Below are 16,165 nucleotides of genomic sequence, written 5' to 3'. Positions count from 1 at the left end.
GAACCTGGATTTTATTCTGAGAACTGAGTGGAACCAAGGAAGGTATTAAACAGGGAGGCAGAGGGTGTTAAACAGGGAGGTGATGCCTGGATAAGCATTTTGGAACCCTAACCCCCACCCCCGCCCCACCCCGGGAAGCAGATACTTACATTTACAGGGCAGCCAGTGCCCCCCTCGGGTTATCCCTCCTCACTCTCCTGCCTTTGCTTGCCTCCCCAACATCACTGCATTAGGTGCTTCTGAAGGCTTCTTGCAACATCACTAAACCAAATCAGTACCCTCTTTGCAGTGGGCTTGTCTGTATGAATACCCCAACTGAGCAGTTTTGTCTAATTTTGGTTCCCCTGGGGTCTGTCATTTGAGCTGACACTTCTAGAAACATCTCCTTATGGTCTCGGTGAAGGACCTCAAAGAACACACCCCCCTTAACTCACTGCTGACCACCCAGTGGGGTTGAGCTCTTTGGCCTTCAACTGAGTTAGAAAGAGAAAGGCAACAGCTGAAATAAGCAAGGGAGATGGGGAGTATTAACACAGAAATCAGAATGAATGCTCCAGCAACGTAACGGACGATAATCGGGAAAACCCCAGCACCGGTCTTTCCATAAGAGGTCTCCATAAGAAAGCTATAGAATTATTACCTGTTGGAGACTCCTCCCTCAACCCCACACCCCGCTTCCCCAAGAGAGGAGACCATGACCACAGAGTCTTCTGGGTTCCCAGCACCTGGGTGGGGTGGGGGGGGGTTCATCACAGAGACCCATTCATCATCTTTCGATTCAAGAAGGGATGATGGGAGAAGGCAGCAGGCGGGGGAGGAAAAGACTGATGGCTCTGGTCCAGCTTCAGGTTGAGATCAGAGTCTCATCTTCTGCTTGTCTGGTTCAAAGAGAAGCAGAGTAGGCACTGGCAGCTGTGTGGCTGGTTCTTTGCCCACATAAAGTGGTTAAGGCTCTGGGATCTTGAATCAGAGGGATCAGTGGGTTTGAGGAATGGATTCACCCACAGTGATACTTTTGGGCCAACGAGTTATTCCTGAAGGGCTCTGTTTTCTTAGAAACGGGGATAATAAATATACCCTACCTTCCCTGGTGGTTGTAAGAATTAAATGAGTTCATGCATGTAAAGTACTTAGCAGAATGTCTGGCACTCAGCAAGCCCTCGATACATGATACCATGACCATCACCATCATCCTTGTATCCAATCCCCACCCCAAGCTCCAGGAGAATTATAATCCACCCTCACATACAACTGTAATTGGACTGAACTATAACAGGTAACCGGAGAAGGCAATGGCAACCCACTCCAGTCCTCTTGCCTGCAAAATCCCATGGATGGAGGAGCCTGGTGGGCTGCAGTCCATGGGGTCACGAAGAGTCGGACACAACTGAGCGACTTCACTTTCCCTTTTCACTTTCATGCATTGGAGAAGGAAATGGCAACCCACTCCAGTATTCTTGCCTGGAGAATCCCAGGGATGGGGGAGCCTGATGGGCTGCTGCCTATGGGGTCACACAGAGTTGGACACGACTGAAGCATAATAGGTAAGGGGCTTCCCAGGTGGTGTTACTGGTAAAGATCCTTCCTGCCAATAAAGGATACATAAAAGACTCGGGTTCAATACCTGGGTCAGGAAGATCCCCTGGAGGAGGGCATGGTAACCCACAGCAGTATTCTTGCCTGAAGAATCCTATGGACACAGTAGCCTGGTAGGCTAAGAGTTGGAGATGACTGAAGCAACTTAGCACATATAATAGGTAAAAACTCATATAAGGGACCAATAATTCTCATGATGATTATTGCAAAAACTGAAGTGTTTCTATTAATGGAAAAAAATAAGTTTAGGCTTCAAGCTGGTGATCTCTGAAATGCATGCTCATAATTATATCCTGCCAATATCCTGCCCGTTGTACAAATTCCTGAAGCTTCCAGGAACTTCGCAGCAGCTGCAATACCAGCTCATCATTTCCCCAGTTTTGCAAGAGCTGGGAAAATTAGAGCACCCAGTGGCTCAAACCAACCATGGCTTACTTCCTGCTTTTATCTCCTTGTCACCTGTGGCTGAAGTCATTTTGCAAACACAGGAAAATTTTAGATAAAACATTGGACTTTGAGGCAAGGACACTGGAGAGGAGGACACGCAGGGCAAGGAGGGCACCAAAGAGCGTATGAAATCCAAGTGAAAAGACCCAGTAACAGAGCAAAACCAGATAAAGAAGTGCCTGTAAAATAGCAAAGGGACTGCTTACGTGAAAAGAATTCAGTGCAAGCATGTCTAACCAGGCTACTGAGGGCAGGAGGAGGGGGAACTATGGAAAATGCATTAAAACACACTGGAATAAACTGGAAATAGTGTGCTGTTTCTAAACATCACTTTCTACCTTTCCAGGGAAGTGATTATGGCTCTCACGCCTACGGAAGCGGGCAGTGACCTTAATTGGAGCATGTAAAATATTTCTACCGGCACAGACCTGCCTCCCCCAACCTGGGCCACTTGGGACCTGGGACTTTCAGTGCTTGACCCAGGGAAGTCCCAGGCAACCCAAGTGGTTTGATCATTCTATTGAATACTTTAGTAATGGCACTCTAATGCTGGCACTTAAAAGCTGAATAATGGATATACAGCCCCACTGGTTGGGGATGAGGGATTTACGATATAAAACAGTGGTTCTCCCCCAAGGGCAATTTTGTGCCCCTTACACACCACAAGGGACATTTGGCAATATCTGGAGACATTTTTGATTGTCATAGCTGAGGGTGGAGTAGGGGAAGGGTGGAGCGGGGGTGTGTGTGTGGAAGTAATGGTGTTAAACATCCTTCAATGCACAGGACAGCCTCCCTACCACAAAGAATTATCTGGCTCAAAATGTCAAGAGTACCAAGGTTGAGAGACCTTGGTACAAAGCCTTTAACTAGTCTCCCAAGAAACTGGCTGGTTCAGAAAATCCCCAAAGCAAAATGGGGAACAAGGACTACAGAAAAGTAGGAAATGGGTTAAGTTTTCCAGAACTTCAACATTGCTCAAATCCTCGGAGGTGATCTGGTGAGTCTGTTTCTTTTCATATTTCATATTAATAGAGAATCCACTTTTGTAATGAAATAACTGCTGAGCATCTTAAAGAGTCTGATTTGAAAGAATCATCAAATCATTAATGTGACTAGAGCACTCACATGGCTCATCACATCAAATGAACATAGTAGCCTCACTTTATATCAGAGAGGTTTAGAAACTTTCCCAGAGTCACACAGCTTGGAAGCAGCAGAACCAGGACCTGCGCTCTCTGGCTCCAGAGTCTGGATCGTGCTGTTGCTTTCCTGTCCTAAGTCGAGCTCCCTAGAAACAGATCCTGAGATGGGCAATCTGGAAAGTGATTTATGGAGGGAGTTCTACAGGATGTTCCTTAGCACAGTAGGATGGGGGAGAAGCTAAGCAAGGACATGGTTGCAGGTGACTCTAGTCTCAGCCTGACCTCACAGCGGGTCTCTGGGCTGTGAACTGTACCCTTGAGTATGTCTGCCTGCAGGCAAGGAAGCTGGCCTTTTGCACACCTGCACCAGTTATGCCCTGCCTGCCTGCCTCTGAGCCCCCTGGGGGAGAAGCTACAATCAGCCAAGGGCAAGCCCCCTAGGGAAGGTCTCAGGTTTGAACTGGTAGCACCGGCATCCCTAAACGAGGTCACTGGTACTGCGCTCAGCGGATACTAAGTTAATCATCCTATCTTCAAAGCAGAGGAGCAAGTACTCTGTGGTCCTAGAGGAAAATGAGTCTTATACATCTGCAAGGTGTTCTGAGACCCGTATGGTTCCTGTCTCAGGCCCCAAGAGCAGGTGACTCAGAGCACAGCAGGACTCTCTACCACCACCCAGAGGCACGGCAATCCGGACAACACATTCTCTTCCCTGCACTGGGCCTCATCCTAGCTGGCGAGCTGGTCCAAGGTGGTGGGAGCTCCAGAGCCCAAGACTGCTTTCCCAGAAGAGCAGCTGGCTGGATGGTAAGGGGTGCCTGCCCTCCACGGGCCTGGAGCCTCAGGAAGCAACAGCAGGAGTCCTAGGGCTGGTACCATGGCTGCAAAGCAGAACCAGTCTCCTCTCTACCCTGGACTCTGCCTGCAAAATATGCTCAGACCAGGTTCGATTCCTGGGTTGGGAAGATCCCCTGGAGAAGGAAATGACAACCTACTTCAGTATTCTTGCCTGGAGAATCCCAAGGACAGAGGAGTATGGTGGGCTACAGTCCACAGGATCTCAAAGAGTCAAAACAACAGAGCGACTGACACTAAACTCCGAGCCAAGCCTTTGTCTGTGCTGTTTTCTCAGCCCAGGACACTCATGCTTATGTGCAAACAGGAATTATCTGGGAGGTCGACTAAAAATGCAGATTTCTAGGCCCTACACCAAGAGTCTGGGTCAGAGTCACCTTGGTTCAAACTCTTATTTTCTAGAACACAACCACTCAAAGCACCACTGCTGGTTTTCCCACGAGAAACCCAGAGAGATGTGGAGAGGTTTCCAAGGAGCCTGACCTCAGCCCTGCAGAAGTGTCCTTCTCTGGAAGGACCCTGAGAAGGGGGAAGGGTGCAGATCAGACACGACTGAGCTAGGGAAATCCATCAGCATCTTAACTGCAAAAGCAAACTTCAGCCAGCTGAATCCATGGTTATCAGACAATACATGGTCTGTACTGACAGCCGACCACTTAGAACTAAACTCCACTCCGTGCTCGTGAACCTATTAGACGAAAACGCCTCATTTTAGATAACTGCAAATTGCTTTCTGAGCATAATTTCCTATTAGTTCATTAATCTCTCTATTCACAATGCTGACAAGACAGCTGATGATAATTCCGGAGGAAGTGGGCACCGAACCAAAGCAGGGGGGAACGGGGTTAGACATTCAGAAGTACTCCGGCTTCCTGGGTGGAGGGGTACTCCCAAACTAACTTAATAACAGCATTAACTTTCATTTATTAAGTTCTTATAGTAGGCCGGGTACCAGGCTAAGCATTTCCCCTTATTTAGTCAGTTAAAAAAAAAAAGGATTTAGGAAAATAGATGTCATTTTTTTCTTCCTATATAGCAAAAGGGCTTCCCAGGTGGTGCTAGTGGTAAAGAACACACCTTCTGGTGCAGGAAATGTAAGAGACCCAGGTTCGATCCCTGGGTTGGGAAGATCCCCTGGAGAAGGAAATGGCAACCCACTCCAGTACTCTTGTCCATGGGGTCACAAAGAGTCAAACATGACTGAAGTGACTTAGCACGTACGTAGAAAGAAACTGAAGCTTAGAAGTGATTACACAGTTAGTGGTGAGTCAGGATTCAAAGAGAGGTGTGTGTGTGTCTGACCTACAGCCTGGGTTCCTAATCATAGCGTATCTTTTTTGACTCAGCACACAAATACTTACTGGATGAATTTACTGGAGACACCAGGACGAGCAAGACTCCTGTCTACAGAGTGAGGCCAAGGGATGTAACAGCAGAAGAGACTGAAAAGTAATCAGCAAAGACGGACCAATGTTAAAAAAAAAAAAACACTCGTGCTAAAATAAGGTTTGATCTTGGGAAACCAGTGCTTTCATATATAGAGCAATGGTTCTCAGACTGTGGTCCCAGGTCCAGCACTGGCAGCATCAGCATCACCTGAGAACTTGTCAGAGACTTGGATTCTGGGGACCCACCTCAGACCTGCTGAACTGGAGGCTCTGGGGTAGGTTCAGGGAGCTGTGTTCTACTCAACCTTCCAGGGGATGCTGATTCACACTCCAGTTTGAGATCCATTATCTACAGAAGTAAAATCAGCTCTGCAAGGGGATTTGGAGCTCATGAGAGTAGTGATTCTCAAAATTAATGTGCACAAGAGTCACTGGGACAATCTTAAAATGCAGATTTGGGTGCAGCAGGTCTGGGGTGGGGCCTGAGAGTCTGAGTTTCTGAACAGCTTCCAGGTGCTGCTGCTGCTGCTACAGGTTACAAGCCCAGGGACCACATTTGGAGTAGCATATGTCTAAGCCATGGAGTTTCTGGCGGTAACACCACCAGAATTGTCCTAGATTTTTTAGTTGCTTCAGTTCAGTTCAGTCACTCAGTTGTGTCCGACTCTTTGCGACCCCATGAATCGCAGCATGCCAGGCCTCCCTGTCCATCACCATCTCCCAGAGTTCACTAAAACTCACATCCATCAGGTCGGTGATGCCATCCAGCCATCTCATCCTCTGTCGCACCCTTTTCCTCCTGCCCCCAATCCCTCCCAGCATCAGAGTCTTTTCCAATGACTCAACTCTTCGCATGAGGTGGCCAAAGTACTGGAGTTTCAGCTTTAGTATCATTCCTTCCAAAGAAATCCCAGGGCTGATCTCCTCTAGAATGGACTGATTGGATCTCCTTGCAGTCCAAGGGACTCTCAAGAGTCTTCTCCAACACCACAGTTCAAAAGCATCAATTCTTCGGTGCTCAGCTTTCTTCACAGTCCAACTCTCACATCCATACATGACCACAGGAAAAACCATAGCCTTGACTAGATGGACCTTTGATGGCAAAGTAATGTCTCTGCTTTTCAATATGCTGTCTAAGTTGGTCATAACTTTCCTTCCAAGGAGTAAACGTCTTTTAATTTCATGGCTACAGTCATCATCTGCAGTGATTTTGGAGCCCAAAAGGTAAAGTCTGATACTGTTTCCACTGTTTCCCCATCTATTTCCCATGAAGTGATGGGACCAGATGCCATGATCTTCGTTTTCTGAATGTTGAGCTCTAAGCCAACTTTTCCACTCTCCTCTTTCACTTTCATCAAGAGGCTTTTTAGTTCCTCTTCACTTTCTGCCATAAGCGTGGTGTCATCTGCATATCTGAGGTGATTGATATTTCTCCTGGCAATCTTGATTCCAGCTTGTGCTTCTTCCAGTCCAGTGTTTCTCATGATGTATTCTGCATAGAAGTTAAATAAGCAGGGTGACAATATACAGCCTTGATGTATTCTTTTTCCTATTTGGAACCAGTCTGTTGTTTCATGTCCAGTTCTAACTGTTGTTTCCTGACCTGCATACAGGTTTCTTAAGAGTCAGGTGGTCTGGTGTTCCCATCTCTTTCAGAATTGTCCACAGTTTATTGTGATCCACACAGTCAAAGGCTTTGGCATAGTCAATAAAGCAGAAATAGATGTTTTTCTGGAACTCTCTTGCTTTTTCCATAATCCAGCGGATGTTGGCAATTTGATCTCTGGTTCCTCTGCCTTTTCTAAGACTAGCTTGAACATCTGGAAGTTCATGGTTTACATATTGCTGAAGCCTACTTTACTAGTGTGTGAGATGAGTGCAATTGTGCGGTAGTTTGAGCATTCTTGGGCATTACCTTTCTTTGGGATTGGAATGAAAACTGACCTTTTCCAGTCCTATGGCCACTGCTGAGTTTTCCAAATGTGCTGGCATATTGAGTGCAGCACTTTCACAGCATCATCTTTCAGGATTTGAAATAGCTCAACTGGAATTCCATCACTTCCACTAGCTTTGTTCATAGTGATGCTTTCTAAGGCCCACTTGACTTCACATTCTAGGATGTCTGACTCTAGATGAGTGATCACACCATCGTGATTATCTTGGCCATGAAGATCTTTTTTGTACAGTTCTTCTGTGTATTCTTGGCACCTCTTCTTAATATCTTCTGCTTCTGTTAGGTTAGTTGTGTCCAACCCTTTGTGATCCCATGGACTGTAGCCCACCAGGCTCCTCTGTCCATGGAATTCTCCAGGCAAGAATACTGGAGTGGGTTGCCATGCCCTTCTCCAAGGGATCTTCCTCTCCAAGAGATCTTCCTCACCCAGGGATCAAACCTGGGTCTCCTGCATTGTAGGCAGGATTCTTTACTGTCTGAGGCACCAGGTAAGCCCTGTTCTGGGTTTTCTTTTTTTAAAAAGGCAGGGATGGGGTGGCGGGTGAGGGTGGAGAATCACTACCTTCGGGACAGATTCAAACCCAAGCCTCTGGATATTGCTTCAGGGTAATAGGAAATGACCTGCATCACACACCACTTTTCCCCCCAAGGTTCCCAGTCAGGTTTAAGACCTTCCCTGAGCGCTCCAATTAAAACTGCAGCCCCTTCCCTGGCCCTTCCTGCCTCCCTGCTCTGCTTTGTTCTTCTCCTTAGCACTTCAGCATCATCTGAACAGATGACCTATTTCACTACTTCATTCACTGTCTGGCCTCCCTGTCTCCACCCCCACTAGCATGTAAACTCCGTGAGGGCAGGGATTATGTCTGTTTCATTGACTGTTGTTTCCCCTGTTCCGGGAACAGTTTCTGGCACATAGTACATGCTCAGTAAACATCAGTCAAGTCAATGAACAAATAGTTCTGCCCATTTTTAAAATCAGCTCTGACGGCTAAGACTCTTCCCCGCAATGCAGGAAACACAGGTTTGATTCCTGGGTGGGGAAGATCCTCTAAAGAAGGAAATGGCAACCCACTCCAGTATTCTTGCCTGGTGAATTCCATGGACAGAGAAGTCTAGCGAGCTACAGTCCATGGGGTCACGAAGAGGCAGACACGACCGAGCAACTAACAGTAAAACAGTTCCTGGCACACAGTACCTGCTCAATAAACATTGGCAGAGTACGTGAACAAATTGTTCTGCCCGTTTTTCTAACCAGCTCCCTCCCCATTCTCAGCGTTGCTCCCTGGGATTTCACTGGCTACTGCTTGTATGCCCAAACTTCAGCTTCACCCAAGTTCATTTCTTTATAGGTGTGTCTTCCCCTAACCTCTTTGACAATGGGGTCTGTTTCCCTTTTCTGTCCTTCATCCAAATCTTTTCAACTAAAATTTTGCCCATCTTTTAAATCACATAAACAGCCATCCATCCTCCTCACTATTAATTAATGCAAAAAACTGCAGAATTTCATTGATGGAAGAGTGAAATCAAACTTCAACAGGTGATATCAGTCATGCAAGCTCCTAATGGCAACCCACTCCAATACTCTTGCCTGAAAAATCCCATGGACAGGGGAGCCTGGTGGGCTACAGTCCACAGTGTCACAGAAGAGTCAGACATGACTCAGCAACTAAACAGCAACAGCAACAATTACACACCAGAGAGAGCACTAAAGTCTGCTGACATCAGGTGAGTACAGCATCAAAGCTCCTGAGGCATCCTGAAGGTCTGTGGCTGCCACAGATTCTGCTTTCACCTTTTGGGTGGTTGTTCTAAAGTAAAAGAAAGTGAAAGTGAAGTCGCTTAATCGTGTCCGACTCTTTTCGACCCCATGGACTGTAGCCTACCAGGCTCCTCTGTCGATAGGGATTCTCCAGGCAAGAATGCTGGAGTGGGTTGCCATTTCCTTCTCCAGGAGATCTTCTTGACCCAGGGACTGGACCCGGGCTCCTGCACTGTAAGCAGACGCTTTACTGCCTGAGCCACCAGGGAAGTCCCAAGGGCTGAGCAAATTGGTTAGATCAAGTGTTCCTTCCAACCAGGGCTTGGTTTGAATCCTGCCTCTTACAATTCCAGGAGGCATTTCTGTAAAAGGTAAGGGTGGGGAGGAATGTTTGATAAAATGTTTGTCGTCTGGGGCGAGGACCTTTCACAGACTCCTTCCAACAGCCCTGTGGCGGGGGTGGGGGTGGGGAAGGGGTACTAACCGCCCACTTTGCAGGTGAGGAAACAGCCCGCGATGAGAGTCCCTTCCCAAGGTCACACAGGGAGTTCGGCAGTGCAGCTGGGACTCCAGCTCGGTTCTGCCTGCTTTAGAGCCTCTGGCAGGCACCCACCTCTCTCTCTCAGGTCCCCATCCCTCCCCCAACCTTCCACAGGGTCTGAGCCTCTGCTCATTACTTCCAGAACAGAGAGAGCATGAGTGAAGGCTACCTCAGACTTCTGCCTCTAGCGCTGAAAATTAAAACGGCTTAGAAAGCGTTCAGCCTCGCGGACTCCTGGCTGCGTCCCTGTCACCTAATTACCTGACTTCAAAGCTGCCGCTCAGCAGGTGTGAGGATGTGAAAGCTGCCATCTCCCCCTCAGAACGTGGTGTGACTACACACAGATGAGACGGACCCCGAAGCATCTGGTGCACTGGGGAAAGCAGACCGAAGTTCCACCTGGACCCGAAGGCCTGGCTTCGTGCATCTCTGGGTCAGAAAGAGCAGAGGCCGCCATCCTGGGGACTCACCTGGGAGCAAGGTGGGGACGTGGGCCTCCAGACACTAACACCTGGTAGCTACTGCCCCCACCCTGTCCCCGCGTGCCATGGAGTTTAACGTCCCTTAGAGGCTGGAACTAATTAATCCTCTCTGCAACTCCAGGAGGGAACGGGGCTCAGCCTTGCCTTATCACTGAGACATCCAGGCTGCAGGGAGAGTAAGAACTCCTTCACGGGGCAGCGAGGTGGGGAGGCCTGATGCAACTTGGATCAGTTCCCAACCTGGGCTGGACAAGAAAGAGGGAGGCTGGAGGAGAAAGAAAGAGTCCTATTTTTCAACTTAGTGGCCCCTATAAAGCGATCAGATGCATACTCATTTGTAACCCTTGATACAGTTGAACGTTAATATTTTATAGACCAGAGCAGGTATTTAGTACAAGTATACAGGAGGGAAGAAGAAGACCAAACAGAAAGGCGTTTGTGACCTTTGACAGAAAGCCTGGCACCGGGCTATGTCCTTTGGTGTTGATTTACTCAACGCTCACTGCCACATCAGGCAGGTGTGATGATCATTTCTTTGGTGCAGATGAAAATCCTAGCAACAGAAATGTGAGGCAACTCACCCACGGTCACTGAGCTAAACAGTGGCGGGACCAGGACATAAAAACCTATCTCAGTCTGACTCCAAGGCCTATGCTGGGCATCACAGTCCCTCTTGCATCCCGTTGCCAGACGCGACCTGGGGTGGGTACGTGGAAGCTGGCAGAGGTGGGGGCTTGTGTGGTCTGGTCTTCTTGCCAGAACTCGAGACCAGCATGATGCCACAGAAAGAACAAGAGTTTGGGGGTTCAAGTCTTGACTGCCACTTCTTAGTTGTGTGACCTCAGGCTTATCCTAGCTTTAACTCAGCTTTCACATTTGTAAAATGGGAAGAATCAGAACCACTCCTACTCGGAGAGACACCATGAGGAGAAAAAAATTAAGCGCAAAAGTCCTTTACAAAGTTGAACTCAGGGATTGGCAAACCATGGCTGAGGGGCCAAAACCAGCCATGGCCTGTCTTTGTACAAAGAGCTTTATTGGAATAGATAAATCTGTTGTGCTTATTTGTTTATATATTGTCTATGGCTGCTTTTGAACAACATAGCAGGGCTGAGGGACCCTGTGGGCCGCAAGACCTAAAATATTTACTCTCTGGTCAACCAGAGAAACAGTTTGCCAACCCCTGATTTCAGAGCCTGTGGAAATGCAGGTTCTCGCTGTACTCTGCAGACAGCATTCTGCGTTTCCAGCATAGACCATCAGCTCCAGTTCTTACTCACAAGCACTCTCCTGACCCTTTCCCCAAGTGCAGGTGTTCTTTCAGGGCATATTTCCAAAAAACAGAGCAAGCAGCTCTCCTGAGAGCCAAGGAACGAACCCCCCTAAGCCATTTCAGAGCCCAAGCTGGCTCCAGCCTGACACCAGGCACTATGAAAAGGCGCTTGTGGGAACAGCCACTTACTTGCAGTTTTTACACTTGAGGCCAAAAAGCATTCCTTTCCCACAGACTGTGCACGTCTGAGACATCCAGTACTTGGTGGAAAACCTGTGAGGAAGAGACAGCAGTGTTCAAGGCCAAGGTGATGGTGACTGACCCAGCTCTAGAAGGATGACCACTGGAAGGAAAAGCAATGCGCCTTTGATTCCAGCCCCACTTCTTCCAAACTAGGTGACTTAATCAAACTGCTTAAACCACTGGAGCTTTGGTCTTTTCATCTGGAAAGTGGGCATGATAACACTATTGACCTCATAAGTTGTTTGGAGGATTAGACAAGGTCATGCATGTCAAGGGCTTCACACAGGGCCTGATAGACAGAAAGCGGTCACTGCATGGGGTTGTGACTATATTATTAGCCAAACATTCAAAACAGTCATTCAGTCATTCAACAAACATGTCTGGAGGCCTACTATGTGCCAATTTCAGTTCTGGGACAGATGGATGGGGCTGTGACTACCCTCAGAGAACCACAAAGCAAGGTGCAGTTTCCCTGCGAGTCTGTTCCCTATCACTGAGCTGAGCCTTCCCATCATTGCTATTTACATCCTTTGGTTAGGGAGCTTCAAGAGGGAATCTCCCCCAAAAAGTAGAGACCCCAAAATTTAGTAGCAGAGAAGAGGCCTCTAAAGGGAAAGCCTTTTTGGACCATCAGCTCACCTTCCTCCCTAGCCACAACCACTTGCTGCAAACAGAAGGCAGTTTGGAGGTTTCTGATACACAGCTAAGAACTAGCGGGCACAGAGGTGCATTAACTTCCGGGGTCTCCTGCTGTTGCCAGGGTGCTTTCCTCACACAGAGATACGAAGCAGCAGCAGGGCTGGGCCCAAGCCAAGTACTGAAGGCTGCCAGGTCAGAGCTAGTCTTCATGTTCAATTTTTGTCACCTCCAGCAGGAGTTGCATCTAATCTCCACTGCCTCACAGTGTCAAAATGAAAACTGGAAGTGATTATGTAACTTTGGTGCTTGAAAATTTTGAGGGCAAGCCTGCATTCCTCTGCTGGACCATCTTGCCTGATTTGGGTCAGTCACTCTCCAACAGAATGAGCTGCAGCCCGAAGCCTCCATGTACAAGCAAATGGCAATATTCTGAACACAGACTCTTGTGGCCAAGAACACTCCCTTTCCAGTTCTGGACTGGGGGTTGGCTAAGTCCCATTCTGTAGGGCCAGTGAGTTGGACAGGATCTATTTTTGCAGGATTTGGCAGCTCTGGGGAATGGCAAATGGGCTCGTGTTCCACCCACTAGCCAGCAGTGTGGGAATCGAGAGTATGAGTGGCAGATGGGAATTCCTTCTTTTCCAGCCCTCTCGCATCCTTCGGATCAGCAATCCCTCTTCCTAAGATGTGACTGAAGTGACTCTGAGGACAGGGGATGGTGCGATTTAAATTTCATTTTTTCACGAAGGCTAGGATGAGTCCAAGTCTCTCTGTCCTGGCATGGAGCCGGGGAGAAACACAGGGTGAGACTGGAGAGTAACAGGGAATCCTAAGTGCTAGCTCCTCTAAGAAGATGTTCCTGATGCCCCAAATCACCAGATGATTTTCCTCCTCTTGGCATCAGCATTTGAATCCCGAGGTACCACCAGGTCTAACGTTAGGATGCTAGAGTCTGGTGTCTTGGTTCAGCCACGGTGAGGGCAATTGGGGTGGAGCCAAGTCAGGGCGTGAAGCTGAGCTTGGGGTGTGGCCAGTCAGGGGTGGAGCTGACGTCAGGGAGCAGAATGTAAGAAAATAGAAACAGGCCCTTCTTTTTGACATCTTTCTCTCTGCATCTCACTGCCTGTCTACTGATGTGTCTATCGTGTATTTCTCAAGGCTTCCTTCACCGTTTTCTCATTTGAGTCTTAGCAACTATCCTGTCAACACATTTCTTTCAAAAACTGTTGACGGGATGACATTCTCAGAGAGTGTGCCCACTTCTGCCTCACCCCAGGATACCCTTAGGTGTCTGCCCTTGGTATTGCCCACCTCTTATAGCCCCGATCCCCTCTGTACTGTCATGGTCTGTTAAATGTCTATCCCTCCACTAGACCGTGAGCTCCCCAAGGCTGAAAGCCTTCTGTGGTGCTCAGCGTTGCAGCCCTGGTTCAGATATTCTCTATAAATACTAGAGAAAAGAAACCATGAATGAGTGAACTCTGCTGGTTACAGAGGCCTCAGTGCACAGAAAACTCTCAGCAGCAGTGTCAAAAGAACACAAAGTTCTGGGGTTAGTTAGCTTGTTGATTCATCACTTAATTATTTCGGGCCTCAGTCTCCCTATCTGACAAATGGATGTGACCACACTTGTGCTACTTACCCCGCTGAGTTTGTGAACAGATTGTGAAGTAACACAATAAAAAGTAAAAAGTTAACTTCGTGTAATGGGTGACTTAGTGGACAGAAATCTCCCTCCTGAAAAGGGCAAGTGCACTCCTGGAGAGGCTGAACCCAGCATCCAACAGAGCTGGAGCTCTGGACTGACAGAAAGTGAGCACCTCTGCAATCCTGTCTTCTGGGTACAAAGACTCAAAATTGGGACAAGTATTTGTCTCAATACTGAGTGGTTATTATATGCTAGGCCCTTCGCTTAGCACTTCAATACATTACCTCACTTAATCTTCACGACCACCCTATGAGTAGGTAGAATTATCTGATGAGAAAATTGAGCCTCAGTGAGGTTAAGTAACTTCTTCAAGGGTGCAAAGCTTTACTAGCTGGGAATGGAATACAAGTCAGTCTGACTCCAAAGCCCTGGCTTTTAACCACTAGGTGTTAACTTTGTAAGAGCCAGGTGAAAAAGACGCAGGCATTTCAGTGCACTGCCACATCAAGGTTCAACCTGGCAGAGGAGAGAAGGGAAGAGCAGGGCGATCCAGGAACTGGGGCAGAACACTCTGCCGAGCCTTTCCCCACCCCAGGGCCAGAGCCCCCAGCCCTCACATGCTGGGAGAGAGCCACCCATGCACTCAGGAATCCAGCCTACCTGTGCTTGATGGAGTTGCCGAGGTCTCTGCGAGGGATCTGTGGGGACCAGCGCGGCACTGACAGTGTGTCTGCAGGGAGACAAGACACAAGAAGGTCCCGTTACACAGAAAACTGGAAGTGGGGTTGGGCTCTCACCAAGCCCTGGAAGGAAGACGCAGGCTTGCTGGCCTCGGGAAGGGCACTGGCCACCATCACTTGCTAAACCAAAGGGAAGTGGAAAACTGGTTTAGCTTCTGTTATCTTGACTCAAGCAAGGTCCCTGGAATAAGGCTTCCAGTCAGTGCCTGGAAAGAACGCAGCCAAGGGAGAATAAAACTGAGCCTGGCTCCCATCAGTAAGCACTTACTGTGAGCGAGTTGTGTGCCACGTGACTCACATGCCTGAGTTCGTGACATCCTCAAAACAAAGTTAGAGACTGTCAGCATCCCATCCTTACAGATGAGGAAGCTGAGGCCTGGAGAGGGGAAGTCATGTGCTCAAGGTCCTCACACCTTGTAGACGGCACACCAGCTGAGTCTGGGCTTACCTAGAACACGCGCCCGTGCTCGCAAGGCTCTGACTCAGCAGATTCCGAATGCTGGTCATACAACTACCACTCTCCTAGTTTTTGTATGCCCTTGTACAACTTAATTAAGTTGACTTATTTGTTTGTTTAAACACATTTCTTCTCAAAGTAAACTCTATATGGAAAACCAATATCACTTTCTGTATAAGTAACTGTTTAGAATATGTCTAACCATGCACCACCTTAAACTCACACTAGAAGAAATGATGGATGGATGAGCGGGTGTATGGATGGACAGATGAATTGGCAGAGGGATTGGCAGGTGGGCTGATAGATGGATAGATGAGTGTTTGGATAGACAGGTGGATAAATGGTTGGCTGGGTGGGCAGACAGACAGGTGAGTCAGCAGATAGACAGATGGCAAGGTGGGTAAATGGACTGGTAGGTGGATGGATGGATAGATGGATGTTTGGATAGCTGGGTGGATGAATGGTTGCATAGGCAGGAAGATGGACAGATGAGCTGCAATGTGGACAGATGGGTAGGTGGATCAATTAATTGGTAGGTGAGTGCATGGAAGGACGGATGATGGACTGGTAGGTGAGTGGATGGAAGGAAGGAAGGAAGGAAGGATGGATGGATGGATGGACTGGTAGGTGAGTGGATGGAAGGACAGAAGGATGGACAGCTAGATGGATGGATAATCTGATGGATAAATGGGAATGAGGAGGAAGCAATAAATCACGTGGACTTTAGACTGGGTGCCTGTTCTCATCAGGTCTTTTCTTTCACGCCTTGGGCTACATCCCAGTGGCCCACACCACCACTCCACCACTGAGTTCCAGGACTCCTTCCACAGCCTCTGAGCACCAGCCTCCACCTTCACTCCAGTGCCTGGTTGCCTGCATCACCCTCCTCACAGACCTCACAGGCCCCAGGGAAGTGTGAAACAACAGCAGAAATGAACTGGTGCTTTCTGTGAAGCCTCCACCAGTTAGGGGAGAGAAGAAGGAAGTGGCTGACCCAC

General features: G+C 48.2%; 1 protein-coding gene across 1 annotated transcript in view; it reads right to left on the bottom strand.

The window, feature by feature from the left end:
- Nucleotides 1-16,165, bottom strand: part of KSR2 (kinase suppressor of ras 2) — a 439,551-nt gene that overhangs the window by 92,248 nt on the left and 331,138 nt on the right. Inside the window, exons 6-7 of the mRNA XM_052655174.1 lie at nucleotides 14,631-14,700; nucleotides 11,630-11,713 (exon numbers count right to left, since the gene is read on the bottom strand). Of these exons, the coding sequence (XP_052511134.1) occupies nucleotides 11,630-11,713; nucleotides 14,631-14,700 (154 nt within the window). The remainder of the gene's footprint in view (nucleotides 1-11,629; nucleotides 11,714-14,630; nucleotides 14,701-16,165) is intronic.

The sequence above is a fragment of the Budorcas taxicolor genome, chromosome 17 (assembly GCF_023091745.1).
Source record: "Budorcas taxicolor isolate Tak-1 chromosome 17, Takin1.1, whole genome shotgun sequence".
Classification (NCBI taxonomy): domain Eukaryota; kingdom Metazoa; phylum Chordata; class Mammalia; order Artiodactyla; family Bovidae; genus Budorcas; species Budorcas taxicolor.
The sequence above is the reverse complement of the archived record's forward strand: the minus strand, read 5'-3'. Positions and strand labels throughout refer to the sequence as shown.